The 24487-nt window shown below is 44.0% G+C and overlaps 1 protein-coding gene across 1 annotated transcript; it reads left to right on the forward strand.

The window, feature by feature from the left end:
- Nucleotides 1-218: 218 nt before the first annotated feature.
- On the forward strand, nt 219-24153 carry GRK1 (G protein-coupled receptor kinase 1). Its single transcript, XM_049856238.1, has 7 exons — nt 219-917; nt 3273-3400; nt 5787-5944; nt 7160-7243; nt 14594-14718; nt 18580-18781; nt 20609-24153. The coding sequence occupies exons 1-7, from the start codon at nt 219-221 to the stop codon at nt 20905-20907; spliced, it is 1695 nt and encodes a 564-aa protein (XP_049712195.1). The 3' UTR covers nt 20908-24153.
- Nucleotides 24154-24487: the final 334 nt, after the last annotated feature.

A 24487-nucleotide genomic window follows, 5' to 3' on the forward strand; every position in this document is an offset into this window, starting at 1 on the left:
GGATTTAACTTGATGTATCTTCAGCCCCTGAGGTTCCTGGGACTTTCCCAGTCCCAGTCCGTTGCACTGTCCAGGACATCTTCCGTGTCCCTGTGAAGGCAGGACAGGTGGCACCGGCCAAGGGCAACAGGTCAACCCTCATCTAGACGAAGCCTCTGTGGACCCAGCGTTGACCTATGGCTTTTCATGCCTGAAGCAGACCAGGGACCAGCACCAGAATGGATTTTGGGGCCTTGGAGACAGTGGTGGCCAATTCTGCCTTCATCGCCGCCCGGGCCAGTTTTGATGCGAGCAGCACCCAGTGTTCCCGGGACAAGAAGTACCTTGCAAAGCTCAAGCTGCCCCCCCTCTCCAAATGCGAGTCCCTTCGCGAGAGTCTCAACCTCGAGTTTGAAAGTGTATGTTCAGAACAGCCCATCGGCAAGCGCCTCTTCCAGCAGTTCCTGAAAACAGACGAGAGGTATGTGCCGGCCCTTGAGCTCTGGAAGGACATCGAGGACTATGACACAGCAGATACCAATTTCCGGTTGCAGAAGGCCCAGGCCATCGTGGCTGAGTACTTGGACCCCCAAGCCAAGCTCTTCTGCGGCTTTCTGGACGAGGGGGTGATGGCAAAGGTGAAGGAGGTGCATGCCGCTGTTGAGGACGGACTCTTCCAACCCATCCTGCAGGCCACCATGGCACACCTGAGCCAGGCCCCCTTCCAGGAGTACCTGACGAGCCTCTACTTCCTGAGATTCCTCCAGTGGAAGTGGCTGGAGGCCCAGCCCATGGGGGAAGACTGGTTTCTGGACTTCAGGATCCTGGGGAAAGGGGGCTTTGGGGAGGTGTCAGCCTGCCAGATGAAGGCAACTGGCAAGATGTATGCCTGTAAAAAACTGAACAAGAAGAGGCTGAAGAAAAGGAAGGGGTACCAAGTAAGCAGCTGCAGTAGTTCACAGCAAGTGCAAAGTAAATAGTTTTTAGATTCCCAGGGTGAGGTGGGGCGGGGTGGGTGGGTGAGTATCAGAGAATGTAAATTAGAACATAGAGGATTAGTCAGCGTCCCAATGGGCCCCCTTAGCTGGTTTGCGTACTGGACGTAGAAGACAGCATTGCCTTGGATAAGATGTTAACCTTGCCCTTGGCCACCCAAACCTACTTCATGTGTGCAATTATTGGCTCTTTTTTCTAGAGCATTTTCTTGTGCATCATGTTTAAAATCGCACATCAAAATTAGCCCTTTTTTTTCTTTCTTATTTTTGTGGCACTGTATCTCAGCTCTTGCTGTTTTCTGACCACAGTGCGGAGCTAGCAGGATGAGGTGTATGACCTCTAAATTCCTCTTCAGGTCTGTAGTTCAGTTTGTCCTGCTGCTGTTCCTATGGACAGGAGGTTTGCAGACTTCCCTCCTCAGAGACCCACCTTAGTGTTTGCTTCTTGATGTGGGTGATAGTCCACGTTTGGTCATCTTTCTTTTTTTGCTAACACCACTGAAATGCTGGAGCAAGTTTAAGGGGAAGAGTGCCTTATAGGGGAAAGCTGCTTATTCTTCTAGATTCTTACTCCTTCTGAAAGCCTTTTCCCAAACCCTTAGATTATATTATGACGGAAAATGCACAAAAAATTGTGGCAGGACTTGTGTTCATTCAAATATCACTTTTTTAAAAAAATAGGCTATTTTTTTAGAACAGTTTTAGGCTTATAGAGAAATTGTACAGAAACTACAGTGAGTTCTCATATACCCCTTCTTTCCTGTTGTTGTTGTCATTGTTGTTAGGTGCCGTCAAGTCAGTTCTGACTCATAGTGACCCTATGCACAACAGAACAAAACACTGCCTGGTCCTGAGCCATCCTTACAATGGTTTCCTACCTGCAGTCAAATATCACTTTGATTGACATGTTTATATGAGACAGAAACCCTCTGTAATGCTGGGATGCTGAATGTTTTTGCCCCTGAACGGAGCTATTTTCCAGGGAATGTGAGTGAATGGAAGGCATATAAAGGTTGCTCTAAGTTTCATCCTCTCCACCTAACTGGCACCAGATTGCCCTTTTAGGACAGGATCAGTGAAAGCTGCTTAAAATGTCTTAGGAACACATTTAAAGCAGCCTCTCCAGCTGCACGTTCTGCCACATACGGTTCTCTTTTGCCCTCAAGTGGCACAGCACAGATAGTGTTAAGAGCAGACAAAGTGTTTGGGGTTAAACAGCAACCACCACAAAGCATCTCCCAGCTGGGCGTTTCCTTGACAACGGGCCAGGCATACGTGTCATTTAGGTCCATTAGCTAAAGGTTAGATAGGTAGATAGCTAGCTGCTGTTGAGTTGGCGCAGGCTCATGGTGACCGTATGTACAACAGAACGAAACGTTGCCTGGGCCTGTATCATCCTGGTGACTGCCAACACGTTCAAGTCCATCATTGCAGCTATTGTGCAAATCTATCTCACTGAAAGGTTAAATATCAGACGCTTATAGCAACCAGTTGAGTGAAGGGATCCAGGAAAATTCACAGCGATCTCACTGTGAGACTTTGGGGTGGAAGTAATTACCCCTTATGGTTGTATAACTGTAACTTTAATTCTGCTGTTAGAGTACGATAGTCTCTTCTCCGCTTAAAATCAACTTAAAATATTTCCATCCAGGTATGGATAGAAAGGGCCTTCTCCACCACCAAGAATTCCTTCCTCAAAAAAGGGTTCATCTTTGCCTATCGAAACACAGCTTTTAACAACATGTTTAAATGGAACAGCACGAGGTTTTAAAACAGAGATAAAAAAATGAAATAGAGGTGTGAGGTGGTTTGGGAGGGTGCTGACCGAATGTTCTCTGTCTTTCAGAAGCCTGAACCAGAGAAAAGGGGAAAGATGAGTTGGTTAGACATAAAGGAAAGCACTAAGGGAAAGTAAACACTAAACAGGTTGTCAGGAGAAGGTGGAATCTTATTCTGATATTTTTAAAACACTGGTTGGTTTGAGCATCACATGCCTGGAGGCTGATCCAGCAGCCTGCCTAGTCCTCTGTGCATTAATGAATTTGCCACATCAGGTTTTCTCTCTATGAAATGGGTAGAGTGACACCTGTTTATAAGTTAATTGCAATTGCTTTTCACGTACTATTTTAAAAAGATAGTGGCAACTATGTTTCTATTTTTCCGTGTGTACCTTAAACAGTAGGCAACACTGTAGCTGATGATCTTAATGAGGTTTTCCTTCTTGTGGAACTTGGAATTTTATGGTGACGGTGCTTTCCTGACCAAACCTGGGTACTTACTCAACATCTTGCTTTTCAGGGTGCTATGGTAGAGAAGAAGATTCTAGCAAAAGTACATAGCAGGTTTATAGTCTCTCTGGCCTACGCGTTTGAAACCAAAGCCGACCTCTGTCTGGTGATGACCATCATGAATGGAGGTGACATAAGGTAAATGAATCTTCTTCAAATGTGGGAGAGGGTGACCTGGCTGTGATCTGGGATAGAGATGGCCTGATGGTCCGAGCTTAGTGAGAGGATCTCTGGGACCTGATCAAGGATGCTTCCCATGTGGGCAGAACCTGCGGCTACTCATGAATGCTGTTTAAGGGGCAGTGGGAAAGCCCTGTGCCCCGATCAAAATCCTCTTCTTCCTAGTTTTCACTGCTGACACCTGAAATGCCACGCCCTCAGTCTCCTATGAAAGGCAGGCACCCCTGAGGGAAGTAGGCCATTCAAACATCTCTGTGAATCAGGATGTCACTTCCTTTCCTAAGCTGGGTTTGGTTGGACATTGGGGAGGTGGGGCTGAGGGGTGTAGACAGCAGGCATATGGTACTACAGGTAGAGTGATCAACCAGTATGTGCTATTTGGATGGATGAATAATGGGGTGGAGGTGGGGGTCCTAGAGAGGAGTTGAGGGCTCTCCATTAAGAGGGATAGTAAATGAGGACAGACGTCATCAACTTCCCCATTTTGTGAAGGGCCCCATTTTGTGAAGGGCTGCTCTTAGGGAATATCAGTAGAGCTAGGAACAGAATGTAGCCAGTTGAGGATACCATGGTTTTCCCATCACCTGCAGAGAGGATGAGGCTGTGTCTCAGTGTTTGCCCTGTGCCTTGATTTGCCCTAGATCTGAGAGCCAGGCCCTGGGCTCCTGAGGTCAAGCCAGATCATTGACTCTCAGGGGAAAGGGCCACTAGACTCTTTGGGAGACTTGGATCATATAAAACCCTGATTGGGTTTGAGCTCAGTCATCTGAATTTTATTTTTGGGTGAAGAGAAGGAAAATTAACTGATTTTCTAGCTGGCCGACCTAATCTCTCTTTGCCTCAGTGTCCTGATCTATAAAATGGGGGATAAGTAATAATACCTATGTCGAGAGCCCTGGTGGCACAGTGGTTAAGAGCTCAACTGCTAACCAAAAGGTCAGCAGTTCAAATCCAGCAGCCACTTCTTGGAAACCTATTGGGCATTTCTACTCAGTCCTATAGGGTGGCTACGAGTTGGAATCAACTCAACAGGAACAGGTTATGTTCAAAGGTTGTTGTGAGGATAAAGTGGAGTAATACATGTGGAACACTTGGAAGAGTGGCTGGCATATAAGGGTTAAATAAAAGTGGGATGCTGCTATTGTTATTTGCAAGGCCCTGCACTTCCATTCTCTCATCTGGCTTTATCTCCATTGAAACTTCATGAGGTAAGTTTGATTACCCCATTTTACAGATGAAGAATCTGAGGTGTAATTTAAATAACCCATTCAAGGTCACAAGAAAGAGGAGGAACAGTGTGTTAGGAAGTACAGATAAAATACCTTCAAGACAGTGGAAATGATAATGGCCTTTTAAATTATATTATTTATGTTTACTTATAAATGTATTTTCTATTATTATTATTATTAATTTTTATTATTCTAGCTGTCTTGTGTCCAGCTCTCATCTGAAGGATTTCCTTAGGAATCCTGTTTCATCTCTACTCTCCCTGGTTGTTTATCTAGTTTTAAATAGTTTATTTCATTTTATTCATTAACCACAACCCAAACCCAAACCTGTTGCCGCTGAGTCAGTTCTGACTCATAGCAACCCTAAAGGAGAGTAGAACTGCCCCATATGGTTTCCAAGGCTGTAATCTTTACAGAAGCAGATTGCCAGGTCTTTTCTCCCACAGAGCGGCTGGTGGGTTTGAACCGACAACTTTTAGGTTAGCAGCCGAGCACTTAGCCACAGTGCTACCACCAGGGCTCCCTTTTAATTCATTAGGTTTCATTTTTCTGTAAAATATAATAGTGGAAAAAATAAGAAGAGATATATATACCACTCCACAATCCATCAAGGACTCTGATTCTTAAGGTTGAATGTAATAGCTTATGTGTTTATGTAGACTCTAAATGAATTATTTATATTTTGAAATAACCTGGATTCCTTATCCAGATTGCTGTCCCCTTCCTCTGCCCCTTTATTCATTCCGTTCACAAGAGTGCAATGGCTTTGAGGCCTGTTTTCTAGAGTCCGCGGCCAGAATGGGGAAAGGAAAGGGAGACAAGATGAATGTGAGTCATCTCCGTTCCTCCTCTTTAACAGCTGTGGTTAAGTGTTCGCGAGGACGTTAAAACCACCAGCTAAAACAAGTCTTGCTACTGCCTCTGGTTCCTTCTTTTGACATGATGCTGAGGCAAGACAAACGTCCCTGCGGCCAGATATTCCTCTAAAACAACATATGCCTCTGAAGCTTTCGTTCTGTTTTTCAGTGATTTTTCTTCCCATTAACACTGTGGGCACACTGCTTGGAGCTGGGCCTAGACAAGTACCCGCCTCTCTCACGGTGGTCTGCCCCCAGGTATCACATCTATAATGTCAGTGAGGACAACCCTGGCTTCGAGGAGCCACGCGCCGTCTTCTACACAGCCCAGATCATCAGTGGGCTGGAGCACCTGCACCAAAGGAGGATCGTCTACCGGGACCTCAAGCCCGAGAATGTCCTCTTGGACAACGATGGTGAGGGGCAGCCTCTCCCCACATGGGGTTCCCTCCTGATCTTGGGGGGATTATGGGAATCAGTCCAGCCAGGCTGCTCTCTCCCAGCTTGTCTCTATGGTCCAGGCGGTTACCTTTAAGAGGAGTGAACAGATTTTGATACATTTTGCTATACATTTAAAAAATCAAACCAGACCCATTGTCATCCAGTTGATTCTAACTGACAGCAATCCTATAAGACAGAGTGGAACTGCCCCATGGGGTTTCCAAGGAGTGGCTGGTGGATTCGAACTGCTGACCGTTTGGATGGCAGCCAAATGCTTCAAGGTTCATTTAAAAGCATCATATATAGCTATAAATAGGAGGCCTGGTGGTGCAAATGGTTAAGAGTCTGGCTGCTAACCGAAAGGTTGGTAGTTCGAACCCACCAAGTGGCCCCGTGGGAGGAGGACCTGGGAAACTGCTCCTGTCAAGATTACAGCCTGGGAATCCCTATGGGACAGTTGTCTGCTGTCACATGGAGTTGCTATGAGTTGGAATCAACTGGATGGCAAGCAAAGTGATAACAAAATAGCTAAGCAAGCACTATAGCTTTAAAGGGCACATTTTAATTCCATTATTTCTCATTCAACGGTCCTGAAGCAGGAAGGTAGCTGGCAGAATCTTCAAATGGGCATCATGATTTTTAATGGACTTTGGTGAAATTTGGTTCATCCAAAGATATCGATTGTTATTAGATCTATTAGTAAACAGCTAACGATTTATGGCCAGATCCGTATTGTGTCTTTTTTTTTCTCTCTCACTTATATGTGAAATCAAATTGGGATTCTTATCAGAAAATAAACATAGAGATGTAGACATCCAAAACAGTCTTTAGATTGTCCTCCATTCATATCAGTAAGTCAAGGAAATATGTAGGTATTCACCAAAGCTGTTGCAGCCAAGATTGGGGATGAGAAAGCAGATGAAGAAACTGAATTTTGGGTTGATTATGCCCTGAATTCCCGGTGGAGGTACTGATGGCACTCAGCCCCCAACCCCCTCTGTGCCTCTCTGCAGTCTGGCCAGGGAAGGAGGGGGGACAGTTCCCACAAGTACCTGGGCTGCTGTGACCTTGCTGCCCACGTGGCTGCCCAGGTGTGTGCAGAGGGTGGTGCTTGGCTCCCGCGAGGCTCTGGGCACGCCAGACTCTTTGTTCTGTGGAGCCACGTGTGACCTTAGTTGTTTGCTTTTCAGGCAATATCCGAATCTCTGACCTTGGGCTGGCAGTGGAACTGAAGGACGGGCAGACCAAGACCAAAGGCTATGCAGGGACTCCAGGTAAAACGGGCAAAAGGGACGGGGGGCAGCTTCTCCTGCTGCCTGGGGAAGAGTAAGCAGGTGAGCCCCTGTCCACGAGGAGGGAGCAAGAAACGAGGACCTTTGGGTCTCCAAGCACTGGGGGTGGGGTGTGAGGCATGGTGAAGGGTGGGACAGGCAGCAGGTTCAGGCTGGTGTGGGGAGAGAGATTTTCTCATCCCTCGGAGCAAATATCAAAAAAAAAACTATGGGAGTTTGCCAACGGACATGCACAGATGTCTTAACCTGGAGCTGTCCCAAAAGTTTGTCATTCACTGCAGAAATAATCCGACCCCCCGCCCACCACCTTAAAAAAAAACAATTGATTTTGACACACAGTGGCCTCTATGATAAAAACTTTCTCCTTTTGGTGTCTTGATGGGCCACGCCCCCCAGGAGATTCCAGAGAGCAGACAGGACCCCAGAATGGACATTGAGGGCTTTCTTGGCATCAGCATCATGTGTTTGTCCAGAGGCTCCGACCGTGAAGCAGGCTGAAGCTCCGTGGGCCTGCTCTAGATGGATCACATCACAGAGTGATAGGTTCAGGAACTCAACTTTCGTTAGCCCTTTGTTTACAGTCTTTAACACTTGCTAGCTTTAATAAAACCTGTGTGAGCACTTCGTGGGCATATACCCACATACAGCGTGATCAGACTAGAATGAAAGTCAAGAGAGGTTAACTTGCCCTAGACCTCAGCACGGTCAAGGCCTTTGCTGCCTAAGGAAAGTCTAGCATACAGTATGGAGTCCCTAGATGGGTAATGGCTAACATGTTTGGCTGCTAATTGAAAGGATGGAGGTTTGAGTCCACCCAGAAGTTTCTCAGAAGAAAGGCCTGGGGATCTACCTCTGGACAAATCAGCTATTGAAAACCCTATGGAGCACAGTTCTATTCTGACACACGTGGAGTCGCCATGAGTCAGAGTCCACTTGTCTGCAACTGAAAAAAAAAAAAAAAGTGTAGACTATGTGCAGATGAGAGATAGAGACCCTGAAGAAGTTGCTGCTCTTGTGCAAACAACAAAGTCAGAATAGACCTGTGTGTGTGCGTCAGGAGTGCTCCCTGAGGCCCTGCTGCCTCCTCCATCAAATCTCTATCTTCCCTCAGCCTTCCTTCCAGGCAAGAAGGGGGAGCAGAACAGAGCAGAGGAGAGAGGAGAGGCTTCAGAGTCAGGTAGAGCTGGCTTCATATTCTAGGTACATTCCCTCTTAGCTGTGTGACCCTGGATAATTTACTTACCCTCTCTGAGCCTTCGGCTCTTCATCTGCAAAATGGAGGTGATAATATTTACCACACAAGGCTTGTGAGAATTAAATATAATGATATTGTCAAAAGCACCTTATACGTAGTAGTCAACCAATTGTAATTCTTATTTTTCTTTCACATTCTTGATGGTTCAATGTTTCCAGGCTTATTTTGGATAAAATTTCTTAGCAAATATCTTTTTTTTTTTCTTCCTGGTTTGTCATGGCCTTAGGGAGAAAGCACTGTCACCTGAAATAGCGGTGTTGTACAGAGTGACAATTCAGATCCTGTTTTATATCACTGGACCCTCCTGCTTTGAGCACCTTTTGTGTTTGTACCTGTCACCAGGTACTGCAGATTTCCACATCTGCAGTAATATTAAGGGGAAAAGTTATACCTGGAAGAAGGATAAGACCTGCTTTTCTCCCTTATTGGTGAGGAAGGACAATGCTGGCAAGAGACTTTCTACCCCAACACACCTTGCGTCTGTGTCATGTTTGTCTGGAGCAGAATGTAGGAGGTGCTAAAAGGCTTTGAGCTCCATTTGAGGCATCCCCAGTTGCGGAGAGATCTTTTTGGAAAGCAGCCTGTCCGTAAAGCGGTCCTACGGCAGAGCAAAGCCTTGGGGCTGACCTTTGCTTTCCATGTAATAAAGAAGCCCCATTCTGTGTCTGTGGCCGAAATGGACGGGGAGGACACCGTGCCGTCTTCTGTGTTACCTGAGTTTTCCTAATCCTCAACCTGAACCCACAAAGTTCTACTCCAGGGCATTTTTCCTCCCCAGAAGCTCTTTACGTGCACCTTTCAGGGAGATTCAGATCGTTGGGAGAAAACTACAAAGAACTTCTCTACACCCAAATGTGTCCAGGTTTCCTAACAAAGTCAGGATTGGATGTACAGTAGTTGTGTTTATATAAACTGTTTTTTTTTTTTTTTTTGGTTAAGATTGTTGCTTTACATGCTTAGTGCGAGGGTCCAAGTGGCCACCAGAGGGCTCCATTGTCATTGCTATGGGGAGAATCACTTTGTTTTCCCACTGAACGCTAGGTGGATATAAAACTTTCTAGAAGGCATTTCTCTATTAGCAGGGGTGTGTGGCATGTGCAAAAATCACCCTTTACATTTACTATTAGGCTCAGGGTGTGACCCTAAAACAGTTAATAGATGCTGATATTAGAGTGCAAGTTAAAAGGCAGGGGCACCAAGCAAAGCCAAAGGAGCCCCCCTCTGGATCCGGGTTCCTCGAGTGTACCCTTCCAGCTGAAGCCTGTGATAGGAATTTCGCAAACAGCAGCTCCACCTGTAGTTGGCACCCTGCAGCTTTCACAGGTGGTTGTCTCCTCAGTCAATCAGTGAATCAGTCAACCGATAACAGTCAACCGATAAACAGGAACCTATCAGGCAACTCATTTTGCTAGTCCCGTGTTAGCATGGTGGGACACACAACAGAAATACAGGACACATTCTCTGTCCTCAAAAGGTTTTCAGTCAGATGGGGAAGATGAGTTAATATGCAAAAGAATTAGTAAGTAGATTAAGATAGTATTCATTCATTCATTCATTCATCAAATCCTTATGGTCACTGACTTTGTTCCAGGCACTCTGCAAGCCCCTGGGGACACAAATATATATATATATAATTTGGGGTGAATTGTATGGAAAAGACTAGAAGTACCCTGAATAATTTGCTCCAGGAAGATTTATGGCTGGGCTTCAAGTTACCCATGATTTGGTTGGGCCTTTCTCTTGGACTCTTAGTTTAATCTAGACATTGTGGTCACTCGAACATTCTTTCTCACATAAAACCCGTTGCTGGTGAGTCGATTCCGACTCGTAGAGACCCTACAGGACAGAGTAGAACTGCCCCATAAGGTTTCTAAAGCTGTAAATTTTTATGGATGCAGACTGCCACATCTTTTTCTCACAGCGTAGCTGGTGGGTTTGAACTACTGACTTTTGGTTAGCGGCTGAGCGCTTTAACCACTGCACCACCAGGGCTCGTTCTTTCTCACATAGTCTGACCAAAAGTCTGGATAATGATGTAATTCTCTGAACAAGCAGACTATAGAAAGATATATTTAGGGCCATGTTCCCTGAGGTTCTGTGGAATTTGATTTCTGTAACCATTTTGGGGAAAAACGATTCAGTGGTCAAATCATTTTGGCAAATGTGGCAAGGTACATCTCTTTCTTGGATAAGTTATCATACAGTTATCACGTTAACGGATCAGAGAGAACCTAAAATAAATAGAGACAATTAGCTGTGCTTAACTCAGAATTTCTAAACTATCTGATCACCAGAAGCCAGTTTCCATGCCCCAGTCTATAACACCTGTTTTTAGTCCCAGGGAAGTAGGAGTCATGGATCATATTTGATGGTAAAGAAGAAGCCAGCCTTTTCATCCTTCCCATGCACTGGACTGAGGCCTTACACAGGTGGCAACTAGGGAATGAGGGGTCTGGAAGTTTACTCCAGGGGTATGTTAACTTTCAATATGTGGAGTAAGGCATATTGTCCTGACCCCTGATATATACACAGAACTGGCATGAGGCAAGATAGAGCAATGATGGGTGTCTGAACTTCTCATGGAAGTCTTACTTGACTAGAAACAGACATCTGATATGTACCCTCAAAGTTTTTTATCTAGAAGGTAGAAGGAATAAAGCACAGTGGTTACAAGCATACAGGAGTCAGGATAGCATAACAGTTAAGAAAATGGACTCTGACACCAGACTGCTTGGGTTTGTTTCCAGCCCCATGACTTTCTACATCTGAGTGACCTTGGGCAAGTTACTTACAGTTCTTCATTTGTAAACAGTCATAATTACATCATTGGCTGGGCATGTAGCTTTAAATGGATTAATGTACATTGAGCACTAAGGACAGGCCTGGAACACAGGCCAGATGTGTAAGAGTGTGCTGCTGTTGCTACTGGTGAACCCCAGAGAAATGTGTGTGGATTTATAGGTAGGAGTTTGTGGAAGTAGATGGCACAGACAGATGTGCTTGCGAGTAAACAACTAAGTCTTAATGTCTGTGATGACTGGGAGCAGGGGCTGAACATAGGAAGCTTTTTAGGTGCAACAGGTAATTGTGACTGGTAAACAACAATGCGGACAATTTGAATGCAAGAACGTGGTCAAGGAATAAAGAGAGGTCTGCTGCTTTTACCCCTGTTCAATATTGATGGATGATCTAGAGAAAGCAGCTCCTGTTTTTAATTCTGTCTTAGAGAAGGAGTAAGTAATAGTAAGAAAGACAGGATGTGAATCTACTACGGGCAAAAGGATTTCAGGAGGCATTTAACTGCTTTAAAATGGTTCATGCCACCAGGGGAGGGTCAATTCCCATGTCGGGGTGCAGAGAACTTGCAGGTGAGATTACAGAACCACTGCTAGTGGTTGTTGAGAAATAGTGGGAATCGGGAGTGGGGTAAAGACAATATAGATAGTTTTCTGAATTTCGGAGAAATTAATTTCAACAAATTAGATAAGTGTGACCTTGACTTTGCTTCCAGGCAACAATCAAGAATAAGTTATCAAAGGGATTTTCTGATTATTGGAGAAGTCATGGTGATCACAGAACTCAGCATTGATGTTAACAAGACACAAACAACTACAGACATATAAACAAGACATAACCAGACTCAATTATTCCTTTGTCAGGCTGACATGACCAATATATCAAGGAAATGAAGTGGAAAGTATATTTTGAATTAAGTAAAGTATTTGGAAGTGATCTCTCAGGGTATTCTCATGGAGAAAGTTAACACCTGCATAAACAGATTTGTTTGTTTTTCCTACTGAAATCCCAGAATACTGGTAGTAAAGGGATTTTACTAACACGCACATGGACAAAGGAGAACAGAAGAGGATACGACAGCAACACTTTGAAACTAAAAAATAGATGGATGAATGGTAACTAACTTACAGACTTGAGACAATTAAATCCTAAAGTAGTAAGAGAACCCCCAAACAGCACAGAAATTGGAAGCATCATGTACCTCTGGAAGTGAGAGTGAATAATAGGCATTCCAAAAAGGGAACAGAATACTTGAAGGGGAAGAGGTATCAATGAAATATTTCAGTAAAACTTTCCAGAATTGAAGGACATGAGTTTCAAAACTGAAAATGCCCGGCACAATGGATGAAAATAGACCTTCACAAAAGCACACTATTGTGAAATTTTAGGACAAATAGGACACTGCAAGCTTCTAGGGAGTAAAAAATAAGTCTCATACAAAGCATCAGGGATTTTCATAAAAGTAATACTATATGTGAGTAGACAATGGAAAAAAGTTTAAAAAAATTCAGAGGGAAAAATGCCTAGAATTTTATACCCTGCCAAATTATCAATTAAATATTGGTGAAATAAAGGCATTTTTAGATGTGGAAGTTCTTAAATATTTACTTCCTCAGCACTCTTCCTTAGGAAGCTACTTGACCAAAACAAAGGAGTAAAAAAACAAACAAACAAACAAAAAAATGGAATATCTGCAAGTTAGGAGAGAGAGTGAGAAAGGGCGTCAGGATGACAGGGAGATTCTAGGCTGCTAGTTGCACACCAGAACTCAGGTTTTAGGAAGTAAGAAGTTTCCACAAGACTCTCATGAAGAAGAAATCAGTAAAATATTTGATGTATCAAAACATGATAGGGAATTAAAGAATTGTTAGACAATTTTGGGTTAAACTGGTGATAAATACACAGAAAACTAAGCAAATGAAAAACAAGACAATATAATCTGTGAAAACCAAAGAGCAGAAGAAAAGTAACATAATTGAGGTTTAATTTTTGACTCAGCTGGGAATAGTTGATCAACGAGTTGAATGCTGATCAACCACAATGATGCATTAGGAGAGTGGGAGAGGTGAGAAGTATGGACGAGGCATGAGTGGTGAATGGATGAGAGCTAGATCCTCAACTTCCAGAATGGGAAGTCAACTGGTGGGGCCCCAAACAGAAAGATTCAAAAGTAGCAATATAAACATGTTAATTAGAGATGTGGATACAAATTGCAAAACAATCAGCCAAAAATGTTCTGAAAAATGAGAATGAAGTAGAGGAGAAGGGGTTAGGGGACTACTGTCTTTTAGAAACAAGCCTTTTAGAACTATCTGATTCTTTATGCACATGAATAACTTTGATAAAAATAAAAACTAAGTTATAAAAGCACAATTAGGTAGATAAGTAATGGGTTTGACTATCATGTCTAAAGAACAATGTAGTGGCTGGGAGTTCAGATGTTAGTGCTGTAGTCCTGGATTTGAATCCCTACGCTGTTACACCTACTGTCTGTGTTATCTTGAGCAAGTTACTTAAGCTTGCTAAGCCTCTACTTCCCTATCTGGAATATGGGAAGAATAATAACACTTACTTCTTGGTAGTGTGAGGATTAAATAAGAAAAAAATCACATGTGAATTAGCAAATAGCAAGTACTAAATACATACATGTTGGCTATAATAAGTATTATTAAAGGGCGCTGATAATGGATCTATGTCAGTCTAGAATAAGGTTGTGAGGTGAATGCCACAAAGTTCTGACCTTGGCAAGCTTTTCTTAAGCTTTAGCACCAAAGTGTGGCACCTGGGACATTACTCCAACTCTTTGTATCTTTGATATGTCTTGGCTTGAAAGTGTTCTTTTGTGGACAATTCAGGAAGAAGGTGGATCAAGAAGCAATTTGTAGTGCCTGTGTCTGCAACCAGTCATAGACCAAACATACCTATTAAACCCACAAGTCACACTCACACTTTTGTAGCTTGAGAGGCAAGGAAGGACAATTGCTCTTCAGTTTGGTCATAGGGTAATATTGCCATCATCTCTGAGGTTGAGGTACCAGAAGGGGAAATGAGAATTCACACCACATGTGTAGATCAGTGGTTCTCAACTGTGGGTGATTTTGCCCTCAAGGGGACATTTGACAATGTCTGGAGGCATTTTTGGTTGTCACAACTGGGGGAGAAGGGATTGCTACTGGCATCTAGTGCGTAGAGGCCAAGGATGCTGCTAAACATCCTACAACGCGCAGGTCAGCCCCCACAACAAAGAATTTGGCATTGTGCTTGTTCTTGTGCCTTGACAGGTTTCATGGCTCCCGAGCTATTGCGGAGTGAGGAGTATGATTTTTCTGTGGATTACTTTGCCTTGGGGGTTACATTGTATGAGATGATTGCAGCCAGAGGACCCTTTCGAGCCAGAGGAGAAAAGGTAGGAAATCTTTTCCCCTAGCAGAAATCTATAGCTTCCCTGGTATTGAATTTTCTTTGTTTGGGGTTGGGAGTAATTATAGAGCCTATTACTGAGGCAGAACTGAGCCTTGGGTGTTGTTCTACAGGACCATGTTAGGTACACAGACTCAAATTCAGGGGTCTTGCTTTTGAGTGTAGTTTTCTGTCAGTGGGGTGACTTCTCCAGGTCCAGCTGGGGCTAGTGTCCAGGAGTGCCAAAGAACCTATGCAAAGAGACTGAAGGGGATGGGGATCCTAAGACCTGCCAGTAGAGTTGCTGAGGGATTTGAAATCCATTCTTTTGTCCTAACGCAGGCAGGTGGCAGAGCAGATGTCTCCATCAACATGCCATTCAACTCTTGAGCATTGGTTTCCTTACGGTAGACCCTTCCCTGGCAGAGGGAGAGGAGATGTGATGACTTCATCTCGTTGTAACTCCAGGACAATAAGGAGCATTTCAGTACAAGAGCTGCCTGGATTGGCTCAAACTTGCACACAGGAGCAAATTCTTAGCTTCCTGTGGTGCAGTCTAGGCTAGTGCTCTCTGGGAGAATATGAATGTATTGACTTACCTTCTTTGAATGGCTTTATTGCTCATTATTTCAGATCAATAAGCTCTTCTTCTCTCAAAGTCTGACTGTGGTAACACGTGCCATACTCCTAGGCACACAACTTTTCTGAAGTAAAACCACTGAATGTCCTGGAGGAAAATGGACATTTAATATAGCTGTGTCCCTGACTCTCTGGTTACATACTTTTTTGTTGTTTCTTTTGTGGTTCATTCTTCTCCTGATCATCTCCTAGGCCCTAGGAATGGTCCCTGGCTCTCTAGGCCAAAAGGCCACAGATAAAGATAATAATTGGAGATGCCCAAACACCTCTTCAGAACAAATGGAGCAAAACTGGCTTCTTCCCTTTGAGCAGGTGTTGTCTCAGACAGCTCAGGAATATGACTGTCTATTATATGATCAAGAAAGTGATTGTCAACCAGAAACGAGAAGGCCAAGTCTCTGTCCATTCATGAGCCTGACGTGCAGCGCTTTCACACAGTTGTTGCGTCTTTAGATGCAACCACATTTCTTGCCCAAGCTAACCACTTTCTTGACTATGTCTGGAGGTCAAGCCCATCATTTCCTTCTTCCTGGATCTACCGGTCTGTGCCCACCCCTATCAGGCTTCCACACTTGCCCTCCCATAGAATACATTTTGGAACCAATTACATCCGAAATCTTCCAATAGCGAAAGAGACTTCAGATGATTATAACATATCTATAGACACTCAATGTCTCTATAACTTTACCTTGAACTCTAATAATTAATTCTCTCCCCCAAACTTGAAATCAACAATGCTCCAGCCACATCGAATATTTCCTGCTACTTTGATATCAAGATTGCATTTAGCTACTCAACTTTATTACATCTCAAACCATCAAATGATATTGTGACCATATTAAACCCTTCCCCCAAGTTTTATATAGTGCCTAACTTGTCTGGGGAAGGCTTCACCGGTGAGAGAAGATGATCTGGGCTTTGATGACAGAGTTGGAGCAGGAAGAGTGGAAAGAGGAGGAGGAAGTTCCCGCAGTACAGTTGCTATCACCAACCTTGAAACAGAGACCAATAGATTGATCGGATTGCTGCTTAAGCTGGTCCTGGTCTTATGACTTGTTTTCCCCTGTTGTTGGGGTAGGCCATTCACAAAAGAACCATGTGATTGCTTGAGGCAACACTGGGTGCAGCTTCAGGCCCTTTGCCTTAGGAATATTTGTTGATTCTGAGTCTCAGGGCCTATGACTGAAAGACCCATGTTTTCTCTACACCATGTGGTGAGACCCAGAAGGGAAAGAGCCTGTCTGCAGAAAAAAGGGAGGCTTTTCAGGAAGCAGAGGAAGCAGCATCTCCTGGGGGGTGACAGCGTTAAGGACTGCTGTCACCACTACCTCAGCCTTGGAAAGGGACCTTCCAATTGGCATGTCCAGCCTCTCCCTGTGCAGGCAGTCCTTCACAGTAGTCCTGGCAGAAGGTTAGCCAACTCAGTGTGATTCTAGATTGGTCTCTTACCCTCTGAAGGACCAAGGAAAGAACTCATGTAGCCACGAAAGCTTTAGGCAGAATTACTGATAACACAAGGCCGGATCCTAACTTCCAGCAGCTCAGAAAAACAAAATAGAACAAAACAGGGAGGGAAAAAGAGGTTAATAATTGCTTGGGAAGCAGTGAGTTTCTGTTTATGGTGATGGACAATTTGGCAAGAGATATTGGTGATGGTTGCATAACATGATTAATGTAATTTGTCTCACCGAATTGTACATGCAAAAAATGTTGAATTAGCATATATTGTGTTGTGGTTTTTAGTGTGTTATCTATGGAGCCCGAGTGGTACAGTGGTTAAGAGCTATGGCTGCTAACCAAAAGATCAGCTGTTTGAATCCACCAGAAACTTTATGGGGCAGTTCTACCCTGTCCTATAGGGTTGCTATGAGTCGGAATCAACTTGACAGCAAAGGGTTTTTAGTTTTTGTGTGTGTGTGTTATCTATATTAAAACAAAAAAAAAACAGTATGTGATTCTCTTGCAGGTGGCCAGCCTCAAGGCTCATAATAGAAACTCCCATTTTGAGGCTGCTCAGCTCTCACATCGGTGTTGACTCTGATTCCACAGCCCCAGCCAAAATTCCAGTTTTTCCATGTATAAAATGAACACGATGAGTTTTATGTGATGTCCTTCTAGGAGTTCAGCCAAAAGAACCATACTAAGCAAATGGTGGTCCATCCATTCAATGAAATACTACTCAGCAACAAAAGGGAGTGAACCATGGATACACATAACAACCTGGATGCATCTCAAACTCATTACACTGAATAAAAGAAGTCAGACGCAGAGAGCAATACTGTCCAATTCCATTTATATGAAATCTTACAAAAGGCACATCTAATCTATTGGGACAGAAAACACATCAGTATTTGTCTAAGGCATGGGGTGAGGAGATTAGACTGCAAAGGGCACAAGGGAACTTCTGGAAGTGATGGAAATGTCTGTAGCTTGACTGTGGTGGTTGACTGTGGTTACATGGGTGATCTATCAAAATTGTCAAACAAACTGTATACTTAAAATGGGTGTCCTTGTGATATGTAAATTATACCTCAGTAAAGTTGATTGAAAATAAGGTACTAGAGAGTCACCCTTAGGTTTCTATCCAGTTAAATATTGACAGTGTAAAAATGAGAAGACCTCTACAACAGCTAGGGTCTATAAAGTTAACTTCTAATTTCTTTTTATTTACTTTTTTCCCAAGTGTATATGTAACGGTTATGTCAGTATGTCAACAAGTCAACCAGGCTTCCCTAAAAATACACTTCATCTCCACTTTCACTGGCACCTGGGAATTTCACCTTTAGAATCTCATTCCTTTAGCTTGAGATGTTGAGGTCTTTAAAATGCTAATATACCTGGGGGTGAGTGCACACGGAATTGTTATTAGTCACTTATACCCCAGGGTGAGTGAATTTCATACTTTTTCCTGAGATGTGTTTTGTGAGAGGACAACTAGCCAAACTAAGGTCACTGATTGGAGCTGAATCATCTTTACCTGCTTCCTCCCTGGTGGTGCAGTGGTTAAGAACTTGGCTGCTAACCAAAAGGTCAGCAGTTCAAATCCACCAGCTGCTCCTTAGAAACGCTATTGGGCAGTTCTACTCCATCCTATAGAGTAGCTATGAGTTGGAATCAACTCAACAGCAATGGGTTTGGTTTTTGGTTTAACCTTGCCTTTGACCAACTTTAATGCTTTGGCAGGTTTGTGGTACGTTTAACTTGATGTGGTGTGTCCCCTGGTGTGCAGGTGGAGAACAAGGAGCTCAAGCAGAGGATCCTTTCAGAGGCTGTGAAGTACCCGGAGAAGTTCAGCAAGACCAGCAAGGACTTCTGTGAGGCGCTGCTCGAGAAGGACCCAGAGAAACGTCTCGGGTTCAGAAATGGGACTTGTGATGAGCTGCGGGCCAACGCCCTCTTTAAAGACATTAACTGGAGACAGCTTGAGGCTGGTACTGTTACCTGTGTTTTAGGTTTGGGCCCAGTGTCTGCGGGAGGGTGTGTCTTATGTTTTAACTCATAGCCTGGCCCATCTAGTTGGCCTCTTTCTAAAGTTTAGAAATATGTCAGTAGAGCAGAAAGGACTTGGTGCTGGCCTTTCCTATAGCTATCCTCCTGCCCCCCCAAATAATGGCACCCGCCTCTGCCAGTTACCTCTTCGTTCCCCAACATGCCTCATGATTGTTACCTAACTGACCAGGCTCTCTGGGAAAACCCACCTGAGTCCTGTAAAGTTTGGAAATTCTTCAGGGAGGATGGAATGTACGAGATATGTGCTGGTTTAACATTGAGTTTTAATGGTTTAAACCTACTGTTTTACATTCCCATCCCTCTTGTAATTTAAAGGAGCCCATAATCCAAACTGAAAGGAGAATTTGAGAAATTTGTTCATTCAACCAGTTTTTGTTAACAAGTTTCATGTGCAAGATGCTGTGCATGTGTGAGTCTGAGAGAGAGAAGATGTTTAAGGCATATATACCCTCTAGGCATCTACAGTGAGGTAGAAAAGTTAGGATATGTATAAATATCACTACAATAAGTTAGAAAACAAAAGCTCCAGGAGGCAGTCCCCCTCCTGGAAGGTGTGAATGTCCACGGCAAGCCCAAGGGTATCAGCTCAGGGACGTGTGAGTGGGAAAGCGCTTACAAGCAAGTTTAGGAGGGTCTTAACTACCAAGTACTGTATAGAAGGTTGGACTACTGAAGTGTGTAAAGTCTAAAAGTGTGGAGATCAAAGTGGTGTTTGAGAAGGAATAATCTGGTGGCCAGGTGAATGTAGATTAGAACAAGGGGAAGCTGGAGCCCTGAACATAAGTCCTGAGGCCACTACAATAATGTATTTGCAAGCCAATACTGGGATAAATTAGAACAGTGCCAATGCGAGCTGAAAGGGGGGGGTGGGGCGGGACAAATACAATAGGCATGAGGAAGAAAGAATCAGTACAACTAGGTGATTGATTGGGCAGGGGGTGTTCATGGTGGGGTGGGGAGCTGTGGGGGAGGAAACCACCAATGACTAACATTCTATATCTGGTTACTGGGAGAATTGTGGTTTACTAATATAAATTCGACAGAGAAGCCGGCTTTGGAAAGAAAGATGATGAATTCAATTTTGAACATGTTGAGTTCGAGGTCTTAGACCTCCAGATGAAGATGCCCATCTGGAAGACTGGCATGAGACCTCGGGATCTGGGAGTTTGCAGAGAGGCTGTAGGTGAAGCAACATGTGGGTATGAGATCTCTAACAGCACGAATGTGCGGGGAAAAAGCAGTGCAACAACAAAGGGGACGGGGAAGAACACGTTGTTCTTTATGGTGAGGATTTGGGAAGGTGCAAAGACAAGGGCCAAAATTCCTTCAAAATAATCTTCTGAATTAGACTGTGTGCACTGTGGGAACCCTGGTGGTGTAGTGGTTCAAAGCTAACCAAAAGGTTGGCAGTTCAAATCCACCAGGTGCTCCTTGGAGATCGTATGGGGCAGTTCTACTCTATCCTATAGGGTTGCTATGAGTTGGAATTGACTCGATGGCAATGGGTTTTTTTTTTTTTTTTGGTATGTGCAGTGTGGGAGGATACCAGAGAACCTAAGATGGAATCCCGGTCCTCAAGGAGTCTGCACCTTTTAGTATGCTTTGTTTTCTTTATTACCTGCTAGTACACTTTCTTAAATGAGAGCAGCATTTTCATGCGAGCCACAGAGGAAAGAATTCTTAGGTTAAATGGATGTTGCCTTTACATTATATGTTGTTTCACCTCTCCTGTTTTCTTCTTCTAACAGGAATGCTGATACCTCCTTTCATCCCAGACTCCAGAACTGTCTATGCAAAGAATATTCAGGACGTAGGTGCCTTTTCCACAGTCAAAGGCGTGGTCTTTGACAAAACAGATACAGAATTCTTTCAGGAATTTGCAACTGGCAACTGCCCCATCCCCTGGCAGGAGGAGATGATTGAGACAGGCATTTTTGGGGAGCTGAATGTGTGGCGTTCTGATGGGCAGATGCCAGACGACATGAAGGGAATCAGTGTCCAGGAGCCAGCACCCTCGTCCAAGTCAGGAATGTGTCTGGTTTCCTAAGAAAGCTCCCTGAAGCTAGAGGCATTCACTGAGGGAAGCCAAGGAGAAAAGAGGCTAGCGACCAGTCTGTGTAGAGGAAAAGAAAAATTCTGGAAACTTCAGTGTGGCTATGAGTTAATCTATCGAAAGACAAAATGCCTTCGCGTCTTCAGTTGTAGATGCAATCAGCTAGTGACCAAGTAGGATTCTTCTGTCCCAGGTCACTTCTCATGTGGCTGAGTTTCCTCATTAGCACAATGAAAAGAAAAGAGGTGTGTGTGGCAGAACAGCTAGATTTTTCACCTGGGGTACTGAGCTTCCAAACCATAAATAGTTCGTTTATTTTGCCCCCATTTCACTACAAAAAAGACACAGAAAGCGTTCTCTGGATGGAATACACGAATAATAATATAAACTCTCAAAGGGCCTTTGGCACAGATGTACAACCTAACATTTTTGGGCAAAGGAGAATGGTTTGGTGGAGACCTGGGTGGTGCAAATGGTTAAGTAGTTGGCTACTAACTGAAAGGTTGGCTGTTTGAATCCACTCAGAGGCACCTAAAGAAAAGTCCTGGTGATCTACTTCTGAAAGATGACAGCCATGGGGCATGGGGAGGAGGATGTTTTAATCAGAGGAGATTAAAGTTTATTTGGGGTTTCCTGGTGTATTGTTAATTTCTCGGAGCCTGAATCCTCAGTGGGATTTGTCCTTTTGGTTTGTTCAGGCTTTGGCAAACTACAGCCTGCAGGCTCACAGGCATCGCTAGCATTGTGAGCACTCTGCCCCTGTTACCTGCTTCATGCTCAGCTCCTGCCTCCTGACTACCTGGCCTCCGGGCAAGGTCTGTGCTGGGGACTCTGTTGTTGGCAACTGCTGAGTACTGGGTGGACTAATCTCAGTTGGGGTCACATCGCCTCCAGCTCAAGTTGAGCCGGCTCTCACCAGTAGGAAGGAAGGGAAGGGCTGTTTCTAGAGCGCAGAGTAAACCTGATCACGGCGCCTCCTCCCTCCTCTGCCGTCCCGCCAAGCCTATGCCCCTCTGGTCCTCCTCTTCATCTCGAAAATGTCTCCAGCTGATCACAACTGGGTGCAAAGTGGCCTCCATGCCAGAAGACCCACCCCCACCAATTGAGGTGTGTTGGCCTGGAGTTTTCTCTCTTGCCATATGCGTACCTACGTAATACCCTCTATTCTGCCACCTGGCCACTGTTTTCTATCTGGTCCTTTCCAGAAGATATTTGCACACCCCTGGGTTGGTTGAGCTCATCTTCCCATGAGTACCTGGACTTGCTACATGCAGGTTTGCTGACTGACAGGCTGGAAACCCTGGTGGTGTAGTGGTTAAGTGTTACTGCCGCTAACCAAAAGGTCTACAGTTTGAATCCACCAGGTGCTTCTTGGAAACTCTATTCTACTCTGTCCTGTAGGATCACTATGACTTGGAACTGACTCGGCGGCAATGGGTTCAATTTTTTTTGGTTTGGGGAGGCACAGGTTCTCACTGCTATTCCCTCTCTATATTTCCAGCAGCAACAGCACTAAACATTTAAACCCTAACCTAAGAAATAACATAATGTTAGCCTCTCTTACCTGATAAAGCCCAGAGTACCACCGTTTTCTGTGTCTGGTATGTCTAATTACACTTTTAACCTCAAGGGCTCCCCCAAGTGCTTTATGCATTTTGATGTGAAGAACTGGGTTTTTTTTGCATCTGCCTCTGAAAACATTCATTCCTAAATTGAGATGGTGGTAGTAGTAAGGGCTGGAAAATGGGCCCAAATGGAGCAGCCCCAAGCCCCAGGGGAGGAGTGGTGACTTGGGGAGGCTGCGGGCTCTTTTCCAGAAGAGTCTCCGAACTTAGGGAAGAACTTCTTATGAGTCCCTGCAACTTGTGTACGACTGAGAGAAGGAGCTATGAGAAGCATCATCTGCTGGTCACGGGAGAGAGAGAGGAAGATGCGAAGTCCTCATGAGCCTCAAAGAGGACCTAGCAGTAGAAACAAGACCTACGTTCTTCTGTTTGGTAATTGAGCATCAGTAGTCAGGTAGGATGGTCTCACTCCAGTGATTTCAGGAGAAAGTGGCAGTTCCGTATCTGGTGGGGCTGATGTTGGCCAGGGACTAAAAGAGGAATTCCATAGGAGTCCTCTGTGATCTTAGCACATGTGCTGGGGGTCACTGCCAACCACTGGCAGATAAGCAGCTGCTTCATAAGAGTCAAAGACTATAGAAAACACTCATGCCCACAGCACAGTCACCACGACATCTGCGCCTTCACCACCCAAGAGGAGAGAAGAGAACCTTGGCCATTGAGAATTTTTGAGGATTTCTGGCTCCGGCCTAACTTATTTCTCAGGGATCTAACTAACTCCTGTTTTGTTGTAAAGCCTGTGAAGGAAAGTTTACCCAATCGTTTAAGCAGCTGTCACTTGGCACAAAATTATTAGGAGTATGTATTTTAATAAAAACCCCAAGTCAACTAATTTTTGTGGAGACATTTCAAATGTCTTCTATTGAAGTAGCCTTAAAGACTTTACTTGGAAAACAACCTCAGGCTGCTGAAATAAACCTTACCAGAATTATCTTTCTATTCTGACTCTGTTTGTCTGATACTGTAGAATCATAGAATGCTAGCTCTAGAAGGACCTCAGAGAGGTAGGGTGCCCAGTGGTTTTTGGACTATGATGTCTCAGGGGATGCTTTGGTGGGGTAGGCAGCCAGGTGGATGAGGAGACCCCATCCCTACTCTAACCAGAGCAGCTATGATTTCATCTTTATATGTTGGAGTTTCATGTAGGATTTTACTTCACTGAATATTTAAACAGCTTTATTGAAGTATAATTGATATACAAATACTGCACATATTTGAGGTGTACAATTTGTTAGATTTTAACGTATTTTTACATCTGTGAAAGCATCACCATAATCAAGCCAATAGATACTCACCCCAAAAGTTTCTTCATGCCCCTTTGTAATTCCTTCCTCCTGCTCCTCCTTGCCCCTCCTCCACCCCCAGGCAACTACTGATCCGATTTCTCTTGCTATAGATTAGTTTCTAGAATTTCTCTAGTTTCTAGAATTTCGTATAAATGGAATCATACTGTAGGGCTCTTTTGGAGGGAGGGGCTGGTGTCTTTCACTTAGTGTAATTGTTTGGAGATTTATCCATGTCTTGTGTGTCAATGTGGCACTAGTTTTTTTTTTTGTGTGTGTGTCAATAGTTCATTCCTTTTTATTGCTGAGTAGTATTTCACTGTATGGCTATACGACGATGTTTTAATACATTCACAAGTTAATGGACAATTGTTTGTTTCCCCCAGTTTTTGACTATTACAAATAAAACTGTTATGAACATTCACGTAAAAGTCTTTGTATATAGATACGTTTTCTTTTCTCTTGGGTAGATAGCTAGGATTAGGATAGCTAGATCATATGTCAGGTGTAATGTTTAGCTTTTTAGGAAACTGCCAAACTGTTTGCCGAAGTAGTTGTACTACCTTACATTAACGTTAGCAGTTTATGAGCATTCTGGTCACCCCAAATCCTCGCCAGCGCTTGGTATGGTCAGCCTTTTTAATTTTAGACATTCTAATAGGTATA

Source organism: Elephas maximus, chromosome 17 (genome assembly GCF_024166365.1).
Source record: "Elephas maximus indicus isolate mEleMax1 chromosome 17, mEleMax1 primary haplotype, whole genome shotgun sequence".
In the NCBI taxonomy this organism is placed as follows: domain Eukaryota; kingdom Metazoa; phylum Chordata; class Mammalia; order Proboscidea; family Elephantidae; genus Elephas; species Elephas maximus.

Excerpts from the sequence above, each read along its gene's own strand:
- GRK1 (XM_049856238.1), top strand. The coding sequence starts at position 219 with ATGGATTTTGGGGCCTTGGAGACAGTGGTGGCCAATTCTGCCTTCATC. Across the intron at positions 3,401-5,786 it reads ATGAATGGAGGTGACATAAG|GTATCACATCTATAATGTCA; the intron begins GTAAATGAATCT and ends GTCTGCCCCCAG. Across the intron at positions 18,782-20,608 it reads CTGGAGACAGCTTGAGGCTG|GAATGCTGATACCTCCTTTC; the intron begins GTACTGTTACCT and ends TTCTTCTAACAG.